Source organism: Natator depressus, chromosome 6 (assembly GCF_965152275.1).
Source record: "Natator depressus isolate rNatDep1 chromosome 6, rNatDep2.hap1, whole genome shotgun sequence".
NCBI classification, from domain to species: Eukaryota; Metazoa; Chordata; order Testudines; family Cheloniidae; genus Natator; species Natator depressus.
Genome location: NC_134239.1, coordinates 58300329 through 58316165, shown reverse-complemented (window position 1 = coordinate 58316165; position 15837 = coordinate 58300329). Strand labels below are relative to the sequence as shown.

The 15837-nt window shown below is 43.0% G+C and overlaps 1 protein-coding gene across 1 annotated transcript in view; it reads right to left on the bottom strand.

The window, feature by feature from the left end:
* The window catches only part of CRY2 (cryptochrome circadian regulator 2), a 38203-nt gene extending 22616 nt beyond the window's left edge, over positions 1 to 15587 (bottom strand). Inside the window, exons 1-3 of the mRNA XM_074955339.1 lie at positions 15382 to 15587; positions 8599 to 8707; positions 3117 to 3259 (exon numbers count right to left, since the gene is read on the bottom strand). Coding sequence (XP_074811440.1) covers positions 3117 to 3259; positions 8599 to 8707; positions 15382 to 15566 — 437 coding nt within the window. The 5' untranslated portion in view covers positions 15567 to 15587. The remainder of the gene's footprint in view (positions 1 to 3116; positions 3260 to 8598; positions 8708 to 15381) is intronic.
* Positions 15588 to 15837: the final 250 nt, after the last annotated feature.

Genomic DNA, 15837 nt, shown 5'->3' with positions numbered 1-15837 from the left:
GACAGGTCTTCCCAGCTCTATACAAAAGCCAGAAGGAAGGAGGCTGCTCTCTAACAAATCTATCATAGCTGCTGCTGCTGCTCAGATCTAGGTCATAAATGCCAGGACCTCTCGTGCACACTGGGAGGGACAGGGAGCCTTTTAAAAACAGAGCATGGTCATGTTAAAGAAAGATTTTCAACAGAGACTCCCACCACATTCCTTCATGTAGATAAAGAAATGTAAGACACAGGGTAGGAAACACTGAAAAGGAGGAAGCTTTTGCTGGTATATAGCAAAGTCACCCAAACAAGCCCTGTGCAGCTTGAAGGAAGCTGTTTGCTTCCCTGCACTCTTCAAAAAGTAATTCAGAAACTTCCACCCTTATGAATACACCCTCATCTCCTACAGTCTTCCCCATTTTTTGCACTATGCCACTTGCCCCCTGGGACTCCACACTGGAAAGAGGCAGGAGAAAAAGAAACCTGAAACCTTCACATCTGTCCCTCCAATACGTTGCAAGAAGCTTCCCAGTACATCTACATCACTGATGTCAACGCCTCATGCTCCCAATTGCAAGTACAGCAACTGCTCCTTCAACAAGTTTGTGCCAGAGTACAGTTTGTCACTCTCAGGAGTACTAATCTGATAATGCTGTGCAAGTTTCCCCTCTTCGCCAACTCCTGCTCTACAGAGGTACCTCAGCCATGCCTTATCACACTACCCAGTCCTCTTTCATATATGTGTTGATGCACTCAGTCTGCAGTCCCCATTACTATCCAGTCCTAGGATTCCCACCCACAGCTCTGGCAACGCCCTTTAATCATGACAGTAGCAATCCTCTAGTCACAGGGTCTGCCTTGACCAGAAACTGCAATTTGGACCAAACTGTGGCTTTTGTGATGAGCCCTCCTTTCACTAGAATTTAAACAAGGATGAAAACCTTCTGTGCCTTCTCTTCTCTCAACCAAGCAAGTTACTGGGGCAGGCTTAGGAACAGAAGCCTTCCTAATAGATGAGGCATGGATGTCATCTTGTATATATTTTTACAGCACCTAGCACAATGGTTGGGGCCTCCAGAGGCTATTAGTGTCTGGCACTGTCCCTTGTCCACAGTGCTACTTTGCCTCAGGGAGGAGGGCAAAACAGGCCTGAAGAAGCACATTTATGACAGTTTGGTGAATAGGTTATCATAGGCAGTTTGTCGTAGCCCATGCAAGGGCTTTCCCAGATCTCTTTTTACAGCAGCAGATTTGAGTACTATAGCCCCACAGACTTTGCTTCTGAGTCAATCACCCACAAAAGCCATTTTGCTGGGTTCACCTTCTTTAGTGGCATCATTCCACTGGCTGGCTTGCACACAGGAACCCTTCTTGTGTATGATGGAAAAGGACACGTTCAAGCATTTGCTGTTTGTGAGGATGTCCTCAGCCAACGCTTGAGGATCATGCTGCTCAACTGGCAACACAGGTTTGGATAGGTTGGCAAGCCATCTGTGACTGCTTGGACAACTGGATAGCTAGCTTGAGCAAATGAAGCTGTCTACTGTTCAGTCTCCCCATGTCAATTTATTCAACTACTGTGATACTAATGCTGGATGAGCTCTCTAAGGTATGGACTGTGCATTATTTATATGTACAGTGCCTAGTACAATGGGACCCTCACTGGGTTTCTTCAGGTTCAGAGAGGAAACTGGAAAGTAACTGCAATGTACAGACAGTGTACAAAGGACAGACTATTCCATTCCTCCACACAGCACCAAGGCAAACATTATATAAGACTATCAAAGGTTAAGAGGTGCCTTGATCAAACTGTAAGTACCTACATAGGAAGAAGATATCTGATACCAGAAGGCTTTAATCAAGCAGGCAAGCTTAAACTCCGAAGGCTGAAGGCTCAAGTCAGAAAAATTCAAATTGGAATAAAATGCAATTTTGACATTGAGGGTTATAATATGTTGCCAAGGGATGTGAAATTCTCCATCACTTGGTGTCCTCAAATCAAGATTATGTCTTTAAAAAAAAAACAAAAAAATCACATCTATTCTAGCTCAGGTTTCAGAGTCGCAGCCGTGTTAGTCTGTATTCGCAAAAAAGAAAAGGAGTACTTGTGGCACCTTAGAGACTAACCAATCTATTTGAGCATAAGCTTTCGTGAGCTACAGCTCACTTCATCGGATGCATTCAGTGGAATATTCTAGCTCAGCCACTTGTTATTTGTTTGATGCAGGAGCTGCCAGGTTAAAATTTATGGCCTGTGCTATTATAGGGGGTCAAACAAGATCATAATGCTCCCTAACAGAACACTTTATAGATTTTTATTTATTTATTTATTAATTTACTTATTTTAAGGCCAGACCTGCCTGGCCTGGAATTAGGGAGAAACTCTCACAATGGCCATCAGCAAGTCTGGACTATGAAGGATTTAGATCCCAGGGAACAGAAAGCAGGGAGACCCAACTGGAGGAAGAAAATGATCTACCATCAACCAGAAGGGAACTGTCAGACAGAGCAATTGAGAGACAAGGACTTGGGCCACACTGAGCCAACATTTAAGCTCTTATCTTTTCAATTTGAATTCAATCTGACTGTAGTTAGTGTTCACTGGGGATTGTCAGTTCTAAAAATGGGTTACACCATTTATGCTGAACATGATTATTTTTCTACAATCAATTCCTGCTTGGCGAGTTTGTGCAGGCCAGCCCAAAGAAACAAAAAGCCTTCAATTTCTAAGTATTAACGGAAACATATCTAAAGGGTAACCTATCTCAGGCTCTTCAGTCAGAAAGGGCACAATAAGGGAGCATCACAGGCAGGGCTGCAGAGAGCAGGACACACCAGAAGTACTCAATGACCACATAAGAAAACAGTTCAATGGGACTGAGGCAACATCTATCCCAACATTCTCATCACCATGAGCACTTTGAGATTCTCTTGTAAAAGGAATGACTCAGTGAAATATAATCCCTACAACCCCCCATCTGCGCTCACATGCAAATCATGCTTTAAATAATTGCCAAGTTATGTGGATCAGGAGACTGAAACCTTCCCCAGACTAGAACTCTCCTACAGTCCTCCTCAGACAGCACAGTATCAGCCCTGTCTAAGCAGTATAACTGCCTCTCCTCTACCTCTTACCTGTCCAGGTCATAGAGTGTGTGAGAGTTTTCTATCACCACCTCCACGCCAGCTTCCTTTGCTAGTTTGATGATAGCTGCATCTCTCTCCTTCCCAAATGGTTCGGAGTCATACTCAAAGGTGAGACGGGTCACTCCCCATTCCTGTGAAGAACACAAAACAAAGTTGTCATTACAGATACCAGACCTCCCAGCAGCTAGCATGATCACTGAAGAGAGTGACCAAGGTTCCTTAAGGTGATGCCAATGAAGTCCTGGAATCTTTTGCTTTACAGGAAGCTAGGACGTGATGAGAGAAACCATGGAGGGAGCCCTGTGGACAGATGTGGTAACAACAGACATGGAATAGAGAATCAGTGGCGTATTCTGTTTTATCACCACTATGAAAGGTCAGGGTAAGAATCTTAGCATTATACTAACGCTCATCCATGTTACTGAACTCCAAGATTGCAGAACTTTAAGAACCTCATTCCTCCCTCCTCCCGCAATACATATTCTCCCTTTGTCTGCATTGCCAGTAAGACTGTAATGGCATGGTTCATTTCCCAGTTCTCTGACACCACTCCAATACTGAAATATTAAGGCTACAAAGTGCAGGGGAAATTTTCAATGCAAACTGCTTATAACTTATGTTTTTATACAGAGAAACTATCAAGAAGTTTAAGCCAAAAATGTAGGTTCTGAAGTAAAGTTTTCCAAGATCCCTTGAAGGCCACCACACAAGAGAACTTCTGTCCAACCCTGGAAGCCAGAAGTGAGGGAGAGAGGAAACCAGAATAAGGAATGACCCTAAGGAGAACTAGTATGGCTGTCAACTTTGTATTTCAAAAATACAGGCCAGACCTCAGACATCCCCTCTGGGGGCAAGTCCCTTCTCCTCTACCCTCCTTCCTAGAGATTCTCACGCTTTCGGATTTGCAGGTGCTAGGCCAGGCAGCAGCTCCTGTTCACCTCCAACTCAGCTCCTGGTGCCTGAAGTTGCTGATCTCTGCCAGCTGCAGCACTATATTGCATCAGAAGTGGGGCCTGAAAGAATGGGTGTGGACTGAAGGAAGGCAGTATTTGAAGGAGACTTTGCTACAGATCAGCACGGGTGCCATTTCAGATTTCAATGGAAGGGGCAACTTTCAGTGGTGGTCCAAGGACTGAAATGCAGCCGGCTCAAATTTGAGTGGCACTGCGACGCTGTGTGCCAGATTGCAATGCCACTCAAATTTGTCCCAGTTGCTTCTCAGTCAGCAATGTCACTTGAATTTGGCCTGGCCCCCACTCTGTCGGCATGACTGTCAAGCAACCAGCAACACTTTGCAAAGTGATTTTCTACAGGAAGATGCTGGAATCCAGACCTGGGGCATTCATCCTCCAAATAGCAGTACTGCTTTTGCCTTATCCAAGCTACGAACCTGGCAAGATATCAGATAATACCCTCTAGAACACATTGTAGACTACATGGACTTGGTTCTGAAACACAAAGGCCTGAGAAGAGCTGGGCAGCTGCGCTGTCTCTTTCAGCCCTTTGCAGAACATGATTTGCTCTCTAAATCCATGGCCTAGTTTTCTCAGCAAATGAGTGCTATGAGAAGGGAGTTAATGGTTTCCACAGTGACACTCCTGAAGTCACTGTCAAACACAGAGCTAACCACATCTATGGGCTGCGGCAAACACTCTGCTGAGCACACCCAGAGAGCCAAGGGGGGATGGGGGAGGGGCTTTAAAAAGGCACAAATAGGAAGTGACACAATTAACATGGGGTCACATTTTCCAACTGAAAAGGCATGGGACACCCTCTCCCCACTACCCCAGAGGCCCAGTCTCCTCTGAATAGCTGTGCGGGAGGCTTTGCCTTTTCCTGAACAGGAACTGAGGGTTTAGCGCAGCCAGTAACACAAGCAAAATGCGACAGCAGAAGTTTTGCCATTTTGCATAAATTACAGAGACACAATGATGCTGAGGTGGGGGGTGGTACTGGGAAAGTTCATAGCGGGAAACAACTCCCCACTTGTCTCCCATGTTTCCCGCTCCCCCTGGAAACTCAATTCTAAAGTCAGTCCTCTCATCAAAAATAGAGGCAAAAGCAGGTTTTCAGGGATAACATTATAAACCCCAGTCTTATATATGCAATGGGGCAGAGTATTTCAAAGTCAATATCCACCCCTTCTAGCTTCACATTGCCTGGCTATCATTTGCCTTTCCCCAAACTAGGAAGGACAGCATTAACAAAACCTACTACCCAAGTGTTTAGATGTCTTTCAAAGCCAGTCCTCTCCCCATACTGGAATTTGATTTGTCGTATTAGTTTTAATTATATGATAGATTAACAAGGGACAATGCCACCGGGTCACACACAAAATACAGGTTTGGTTTAAAAGAACATCCATGCATAGAGAAGGAAGGAACACATTTTATCATGATAAAAGTTAAAAACCTCTCAAAATTCAGATATTTCTTTATAGTGTTGGAAAGCTGAAAACCATGGCATCGGGCTAGTAAAAGGCAACAGAACATAAATGACTAGAAACCGAGAAACTGTCTGATAAATTTCAAAATACACAAAAAGTAAGTTAGAAGTTTCAAATGCAGTTTTCATCCTCCATGTGAGTGAGTAGCAAGGAAGCATTTAAGATTTATATTACACAGTATTTCTATTAAAAAAAGTCACCACAAGCCATTTTGCTGCCTTGAATGCCTGGCAGGACTATTTTCCCCAAAATATTCAACTCCAGAAGACAATTTAAGTACATGCAATCAACCACTACCTTTGGTTTCTGAATATGGTACAGACTGAAGCCAAATCCACACATACAAAAATAAACTACAGACTTAACACTCTACAGCACACAAGCACAGTGGGGGCTTTTAATTATCTGTGACCTATCACAGAGTGGCAGTGACCATAGAGTTTGGTTCAGTACAGAAGGTTAAACTCCAAATGACTGGTTAAGAGGAAAGAGGGAATTTTTTTTTCTTAATACACCTTGTGGCAGTGACAAAGCAGCAGAGCAAGCTGCACATGCCATCTCCCATTGAAGCAAACATCCTTTGTAGCCTAGTTCTCCACAAGTGCATCTCTACCAGCAGTAGAATAGACACTGCTGTTGCATACTATTGTGCCATCTACCCCTGCTCTGAGTAGCATTAGACAACATGGCATGAACCCTTGAGCCTTGTTTATACTGCTTCCTTGGTTGCTACTGCTGTTGGAGCTGCATGCTTGAAATAAACTACAGGTATGAAGTCTGCTATTGCAGACAAGGCTCAAGAGCATGCTCTGCAAGCTTCACCTGCCCTCTTTCTAAACCCACTGCATCTTCCTTTCTACCCCAGCGGTTGTCATTTGCACTATTTATAAACAGGCATTCACCCCCATGCTCTAATTACCCTTACAAAACACACCACTAGACAATCTCTAATTTTAAGACCATCTAAGAACACCCCTCAAAGAAACCAAATGTAACCATATGTCCTTCTATTATATGCCAGCTCAGTACTGCACTGTTTGGGACACTAGCTCTACAGAAAAAGATCTAAATCCCAACAAAACTCTTTAAGCTCAAGTTTAAAAAGCTTCATGAACATTTGTATTCATATGCAGTACTTTATGCCTAAAATACCTGACAGTGTCTAACAACCAAACCTAACTAGGAACCATGGGCTACAGTGAAGTTTAGGCTGACTCCTCTTTGGGCAAGTCAATTACAACTACTGCTCTTTAAATTTAAAATATAAAGCAGCTGGCTGAGTTCCATGAAACAAGTCAGTAGGTTTCCTTTATTTTTAATAATCCTGGAATTATATATAGTCCTTAACTAAAATAAGGAGAGGACATGGACTGTAAATAGCCAGAATTTATTTGCAGCCTACTAGATAAAAATAACCTGGATTCAGGAAAGGCTAAAAGCAGTATAGAGGATATTTTTGTAACGTGCTAAAACACAGTTCCAGAAAGAATAGCAACAAACCTTCTGACCCTGGTAATTGGATTCCCCCTGCCTCTCTTGCCAAGTGGACAGCTATGACTGCTTACTGTGCCCTGACAAAGCTCATTCAGACTCACTTGAACTGCATATTCTTCCCTTATCCTCATCATCTATGGCAAGCTTTGAGAAGCAGGGCAGATACAAATCAATGATTTTTTATTTAAAATTAATACATTTTTCTTTAAAAAAGTCTGTTTAAACTATGAAATTACAACCACCTATGTTAAGACCTAAATTTATTATAATCTATTAAAATCGTATAACTAAAAAATGCTGCATCAAAAGGTCCTCAAATTTTAATGAATTAAAGATGCTGCTTTTTAAATTATATATTGAATCATGGGGAACATCTTTAACTTCTGAAGTCCACTCAGGCCATATAAATATGTCACAATATCATTTATTACATTATCTACATTATTTTTGGTCTTTACTATAGAACAAAAGCTGCTATTTACACTTTTCCACACATAAGTAGTTTTGGTTTCTGTTGTGCAGAAAAGCTTTTACCTTAATGACTTTTGGTCTCAATTCAGTTAGCAGGTGCAGAGAAACTATTTTCTCATTTGGACTAGTTCATTCAAAGCTGAGATACAGATTCAGAGTTGAGAAAGCAAGAATGCTTGTTTTCTTTTTCCAGTCAAAGATAAAACAAGCAGGAGAGGAGGAGATCTACTAATTAAAAACACATGATGGACATGAGGCCAGATTTTTAAAAGTAGTTAGGTGCCTAGTGGGATTTACAAAGCACCTAAGAATGTTAGGCACTTAATTCTGGCTCATTTCAATGCGAGTCAGACACCTAACCTGCTTAAGCATTGTTATAAATTCCACTAATTACCTATCTGCAACTTTAGTTGCCTAAATAACTTCTGAAAGGCTAACTCATAGAAGCCAGAGCAGGTTAATACTTCCTTTGTTTAATAAAGAAGTTTTAAATACATAACATGTTTGATAAACTGAAAAAAAAAATCCAGCACATTAAATAAAACTATATTGTATAAAAACAAATTTTAAAATGGTATTTTTGTACATTAATTTTCAATTTCCATCCAAATGGAGCTAGACACAAATCCCAAATAAAAATTATACAGTAAATAAGTATGAGACATTTACTATTTTTAACACAATAAAAAAAGCAAAACAATCTGAATAAATATATGTTATACTAAATTATTGCTTAAATAAATGTGTATAGTTATCTTCCTGGTTAGCAAAAAAAAACAAACCAAATTCCATTTAAAGGCTACTTTTTTGCAAGTCAACATATTTTAACAGTTATACCAACCAATAAGATTGAACCTCTCTAGGAAAAGAGCTACAGTAACAAATATGTAGAACAAGATTAGAATCAATTATTTAAATGAAGGCATCATGCATGCTGATTTAAAACAGGGCTGTAGAGCAACCTGAGGACCATCAGTGACTAGGGTACAAGGACATAAGGAGTAAAAACGAGAATCCCAAAATGGGATCTTATGTCAGAAGACACGTTTAGCCTCTTACTTTGAAAAGTCTTGGGAAGACATCTGTTGGCTGCCCTCGTACCACAAACAAGCAGGAGCCGAGTTTTCTTAAACTGTTGTCCAAGTCTTCCAGGGACTGGAGTAGGAATCTGTGGAGGAGAAAAACCTAGTTAGCAGTATAGCTCAAGGACTAGTGCTAAGATCACACAGCCAGTAAACCTAAGATTCAATTCAACTCCGTGAGCTAAATGTTAAGCCAGGAAATATGACTTCCAAGAATTCTGCTCAGTCCAACAGTTGGCAGACACAGAACAGAGAGACTGCTGTGCCAGCCAATTCCCTACCAACCACACCAACACTGCACAGACAAATGCAAGATGTGCAAGAGCTCTCCAGGTCCTCCTTGCTCTTGTAATCCCATCTACTTATGATAGTTACTCTCTGGGCTTTTAATGCCCATCTGGCAGTTAGAGCGTCCTTCAAACTGATACTTCCCAGACACGGTAATATCTATGTGGAGAACTTCAGACAATAGAGCATCTGGCAGAATATATTGTAGAGAATAATCCTCTGCTGGAGAGATTTTAGATGTGAAATAATATGGCCTCTCTCCTCCAGGCTCCTATTTCAAAGCAGTGTTCCACAGAAAGCCACGGATTACCCCAAAGATGACAGTTCTGGGTAGGTACAGGCCATGCACAGCACAAAGTGACACAAACATTTCTATCCCATCAGTAACAGAGGCCAAACATACAGCCAAGACTTCAGAGATGCAGCATCAGTACCTAGGACAGCTGCAACTGTGCTATAAATTTGTATTCCACTGTGACCTTGACAACTAGGTCACTTGTCCACACTGCATCTCCTTTCTTACCTGGGATACTAACTTCACTCCTGACTCAGCCCCAAAAGCTGCTGCCAAAAATGGTCTCTCACAGTGTTTTGACCTTATGTTTCACACACATCACTAACTATAAGTAATGCTTCCTTTGTTTAATAGGCCAGTTTTAAATACAAAACATGATGGGATACACTTTTCATTCTTGTGTATCCAGCACAGTTAAGGTTGTTCTATTAGTTAAATAAAATTATTTTAAAATGCTGTTTTTGTGCATTTTTAAATTGAATTCTAAATTTCCAGCTTGATACAAATCACAAGTAAAAATCAATCAAATAAATAGGAAATATGAGAGTCACCATTTTCTGACAAAAAATAAAAATCTGAATAAAAAGTAAGTTATACAACTACTTAAATTAATGTGCATAGATACAATGTAACCTCCTGGTTACCAAACAGTAGTACCTAATTTAGTGTAAAGGCTATACATAGTAGGAAATCAACATGTTTTACAGTCAACAGCCAATGAGAATCAAACTTAAGAAAAAAAACTAAGAACAAATGCAAAACAAGATTAAAATTACTTAAATCAAGTTTCCCAGCTTCCTCAATTAAATCATGATTTAAATCAAGCCACCCTACTTCACTGCTCCCTCTGTGCTGCATATCAACTTCAAGTTTCTTTATGTTGTTTTCAAGGCCCTACAAAAAGCAACTCCCCATCTACATCTCTGCTGTGTTCTGCTTTTGCATAATCAATGGGTTTTTTGTGATGCTGCCAGCCTTAATAAACTTTTCATCTGTTCACTGGCAGCTTCTCAATGCCATGACACTTGGAATTCCTTCCAAAATTTATTTGCCAAATGTCTACCTCACCTCATTCAATTTACTCCTAAAAGCCCACTTTGCAGGCACTAGTGTTTTGTGGGTAATGCGGCAGATCATTTAAGAAGCCTTCATACACCTAGGCCTGACAGTGGGCGTATGGCTAAACAATTATATCGCATAAGCCAGGAACTTCCTCACTCCTCCTCTGATCTGCTGGGGTCTGTTGGATCCTCACTTGTCTATCTAGTACATCATTTAAACTGCAAGCTCTTTGTGGTAGGGACTTGTCTATGCATTTCCTGTGAAGCAGGAAGACAGTGTTTAAAGAAAGGGGCACTGGACTCAAGAACAGGAGTTCCAGGGTTCCACACTCAGCTCTGCTGCTTACTCACTGTGCTATCTTGAGCATCCCAGTTCCCCTCTTTCTTGGTTTCCCCATCTGTAAAATGGAAATACTTACCCCACCTACCTCAGTAAGGTATTGAGGGGGTTAATAATAAATGCAGGTATTAAATTCGTAACACATGTATGGGCACTAAGACAATATGTAATTTCCAACATGACCAGTTTCACAGAGTTAAGTAAAACATGGGTTAACATATCTGCCTTATGATGCAGCTCTGTGGTCCGACTCCTAATATAGGTCACCAGTGAACGCAAGTGGCAGAAAAGTAAGCAAAATACAAACCTCTCCTATACAGAGGCAATCTGAGTCCCCGATTAATATTATATATTTACACAGCACCTTTCTGCCTAACAATCAGGTGTAATGATCTCATACATTGAGAACTGTGGCTCTGGGGATGTAACTGTAGGGAGAACATGGGATTCCTAATAAATTCCTGTGTAACTTAAAATGTATTCTCATAATAGGTTATCCAGGGCAGAGGTGCCCAAAGATGGATCATGACACAGCTTCAGGTGATCCTCTGGCACAACTGCATTCTTTAACTCCATGTGACCTGTGTAATTTAAGTACAAGCTATATAAACGTAATGTTTTGAGCTGTATATGTTAGACAGAATATAGAAAAAAACTATTTAAAAAAAAAAGAAGCTGCAACAAGTTTAATTCTCAAGAGTACAACGGTGCATTTCACTGCAAGATACCCTAGCAGCATATATGCAGTCCGCCATTTACAACTCTAAAAAAAATGGCAAGCAGTACTGCAATCTGACATGGATCACTTTATTTTTCAAAAATGAGAAGGGTGCACTAGAGGAGAAGAAAATGAAAGTCCTGAACCATCTACAACTACACAAAATGAACCGGCCAAAAAAAATAAAGTGGTAAGAACATGTGACGACACACACGAAGCTTGGATTCTCATTTACCGGATTGGATGAATACCTGTTGCATTAGTGTGTTATATTATAACTTATTTTATATTTTTATATATGATTATTTTCTAACTAGTAGAGAGTAGGGTGGGGTCTTTACTTACACAGCACATAAATTCAGATTTCTAAAAAAATTGAAAATATAGTGTTCAAAGTTGGACAACTATTTTGTTTTAGAATCAACACCACACACTTTTTAAACAATTTTGTTAACATTGTTGTTGCTTATTGTTGAGTTTTACACAAAACTTTTTTCCCTTTTTGACCACCACATTTTGCCCTCAACGTTTTTTAAAATTGTAGTTTCACTACAACTGTTTTGTTTCAAAGATCCTGAAGCATTTATTTCAGTGCATACTGCTAGAGATTTCTATCATTACAATTGTTTACACTAAAATGAAAAGGAAACATGTACACTGGTTATTTACAGTGTTATAGTTTATATGTAGGTAATAATTAAAATTAATAATTTTCCTCAAGAAGTGTTAGTAGTGGGCCGCAGTGCCTATTGCAACGGCACTGGTGGGCCTCAGGGAAAAAAGTTTGGGAATCCTTGATCCAGGGGACCAGACAGCTTGGAGTGGGGGACATTAATGGGATAGGGAGTCTTTCTACTTCAGTTTAAGTTGGAAGTGACGAAGTCTCACCTACCAATGGCTGTTTGATGGCCCATGTGAAAAGGATCACAAGCAGCCTGTTCATTTCATTGTGAACGATGCCCGTATCACTAAGAATAGTGCCTAGGTCAATGGGGCCCTGACTGGATCCTATAGGCACTTCTGCAGTAGAAGCAGAACCACCACAGTTGCTCCCAATTCACTGTGTCAGTGGAAAAACCAAGGATTGAATGGGTCAGAGATTAACTAACCCCTCTCACACAGAGCTGTGGTCCCCCCAGACCAGGAGTGAGTCACTGGTGCAGCAGCGTAATCCTCCCTTCTACCCAAGCTGCTCCTGTTTTGTGACTAGATTGCAGCCCTAAAAACTAAAGTTAAGCCAGAATAAACTTCACAGAAAATTTTGAATACCCGGATTTCTGCATTTCTAGTTGTTTTGGTACTTTTAGAACTTTTGAGTTGTGCTATGTAGTGCTTTTAAAAACCATTACCAGAATCCAGAATTTAGCAATAATCTTGCCACTCAAAGACTAAGTGGTGATGCACAACATAAGTGACTGATGAGTTAGTCCTACAATTTCCCAAATACTTTCCAAAGAGCATGCAGAGGATTTTTAACCAAGCGACTGTTCCCTCATTAAAACCTTGCAACTGGACACAAATTCTGAAGGGGTGCAAAGAAGATTAGGTTATGCCTGCTCTTGCCTTGGTGTAGAACTCCTGCTTGGGCGCACAGCAGCATTGTTAAGGTAAATCCCCACTTAGCTGTCCAAATATGCAGGCAGCCAAGACTGTAAGATCAGTATTATATAATGTTAGGAGAACACAACTTGGATGCCTACTAGGTTAAAAATCCTGCTCCCTCCCTGCACAGACACTGCACACCCAGCACATTCCTTCAGTTCCATAACTGAGGAACCCCTGCCCCCCACAACAAAAATCTGTCCACCCCAGTCCCTGTCCTCCAAGAGGCAGGCAAAGTATATTTCCCTAAGACTCGGGGGGGGGGGGGGGGGAACGACAGGAAGAGGATAAGGGTTTGTGTATAAGTGCACGCACACAGAATGGCTGAAAGCTAGAGACAGGGTGTTGATTATTGCTGTCATATAGCTCTGAGATTTCAGGGACTTGTACAGAGTAACTGGGAAAAAGGAGTTTCCCAAAGTGAAACATGCACCAGCCACAGCTGCTTTACATAATCTGGCATCCTGTATGTTATGAGATTTTTCTAAAACCCATAGCACCTTCTCACATGGTCAGAAATGAGATTCCAAAGGCTGCAACTGAGCTGGTGACATGAACAAGGTAACTTCTGCACGGAACTGGTTTTGAGCAAAGTTAGAAGAATTGAAAGTCCAGGCTTAGGGGTAGCATACAGAATTTTTACTGTGCAGAAACATTTGGAGTAGCAAGATCAGCTAGACCCACACAAATAAAGTAATACCTCAAAAATCTTCTAGCACTTAGGAAGAAACTCTCTCCCTCCCCCACCCATCCTTAAAGCAACATATCTTTAAAGTATGTGATAAATGCTACTTTCAACGGAAGGGCGAATTAATTTGGGGCTGATACTTTTACCATTATTCTCCACTGGAGCACAGAATATTGGAAGACAGTTTTTCAGGGCCAAGATCTGTCCTTTACCAGCTGCTTTTTAACACAGCTGAGTGATGTTTGAGGGCACCCAGTTTCTCACAGATTAAGCATTAAAAGAATCCTGCACTGGCCCCTGATGATTAACTAGCTATGACATAAGAGGTCTTTCCCATCTCTAACACCTAGGATTCTATATGCCGGGTCTAAGGCCAGCTACAAATTTGAAGCATTTCCAGACCAGTGGAACAGGAATGGATTTCTAATTAAAAGAGGTGCAGCACTGGCATTACATACCAACACCTTTCAAAAGCTGAGCCAGACATCAACAACAAGATTACGTCCATATGTAGGCTTCCCGGCATGATCCAAGCTTTTCCAGTTTTTTCAGACTATAAACAGTCTTTAGAAGTTGGTCTGTAGTTTGTATAGTGGGGAGCACAGGGCATGCCCTTCAATTATGTGGAAAAGTAGACATTTATATACTGTTTCAACTGCCCTCATTTCAGAATGGATCACAAAACCGGTCAAAACACAAAACACAGTAAATGGCCAATGACTTAGAGAAAACTAAGACAGCACTTAAAACCACCATACACAAAACTCATAAGTGCCTAAGGTGAAGAATTCCTCTTTTCACTTCCTATTCAGAGACATCATGACTCAGAGTAGAGAAAAGGCTTGTTTACTATTGCAAGTACCCCACTGCTTGTCAGCACCCCACTGCTTGTTCTAACTACCATCAGGTAGAATATATAACCACGGAGATGAAACACATGAGGTGGTGCACTTCTCTGCTGCTGTAACACACGTTGTTTGTGGACCACTAAAGTTTGGGAAGAGTCCACCCCTACTGAAGCAGAATGACGTAAAAGGTAAGCACAGCTTGGTCTCTACAGCAATGAAGTACATACCCAGAACAAAATATACTCAGCCCATGTGTTAAACAGCACATTGCGCAACCATCCCCAGTTCACTGACATAACAAGAAGCAGATCACGCTTCTTGCTGACATGTGACGACGTTAAAGGGAAGCCTGTGCTGTTTTCACCGGTTCTGGTCTCAGAATGACCCAAATATCCATGTAAGGGGGCTAAGATGTGTCTCACTACTCACTCGCGCAGGGCACCCGGGCAGACTGGTGACCGGCAACCCAGACGCACCGATCCCAGAGCAGCAGAAGACAGCGACCAAAAGTACACGCAGCCAGGCCTCTCTTACCTAACGCCCGTGCCCTGGGGACCAGGGCCCTGCAGCCTAGCAAAGGCAGCAGCAGTCGAGACTCAACGTAGCCGGGAAGGGGCAACAAAATCGGGAACCGTTCCCCAAACGGCAGCGGGAAGACTGGCGGGTCTGGGGGTGGGGGCCGCTACCAGCCCCTCCCGAGCCCACCCTCGCGGGTACGGGCAGCACACGTGCCGCAGGGGAGGGGCTCCTCTTGGAGGCACCAGCCGCGTCGCTAATGCATCGGACTCCCCGCCCCCCTGGGGCCGCTGCCCGGGGCGCCCAGCCCGGGAGCCTCCGTCTCCCCCTCGGGAGCCGGGAAGGAAGGGAGGCCAGGGCGGGAGGCAGCCCGCGAGCCGGGGCGCCCGCCCCCGCCCGCTTACCGCCAGCGGTTGATGCCTACGGCGGAGGAGGCGGCGAACCAGGGGTCCAGGATGTAGATACATCGGACGGAGCTGGCGTCCCGCAGCGCGGCCTGCAGCGCCGGGTTGTCGTGGAGCCGGAGCCCCCGGCGGAACCAGTGGACGGAGCGGGCCAGGCCGAGCGGACTCGAGCCAGCAGCCGCCATCTCCGCCGCGCGGCTTCTCCCGACCCTGACTCCCGCCCCACCCGCTCGCCCGGGCCGCCTCCGGCGCCCCGCCCACATCGCCCGTCATTGGCCGGGGAGTCCATTGGGCAAACCCTCAGCGGCACGTTCCTGCCGCGTGCCGAGGGGGCGTGGCTGCGGCGAGTCGTGGGTTGCGCCGATGGGTCAGGAGGAAGAGGGCGAGGGGGGAGAACAGGCCTACGGGGGCCGGTTGGGGCGGGGCTGGTCCCGCGCAGGACCGGTGTCTGTTACT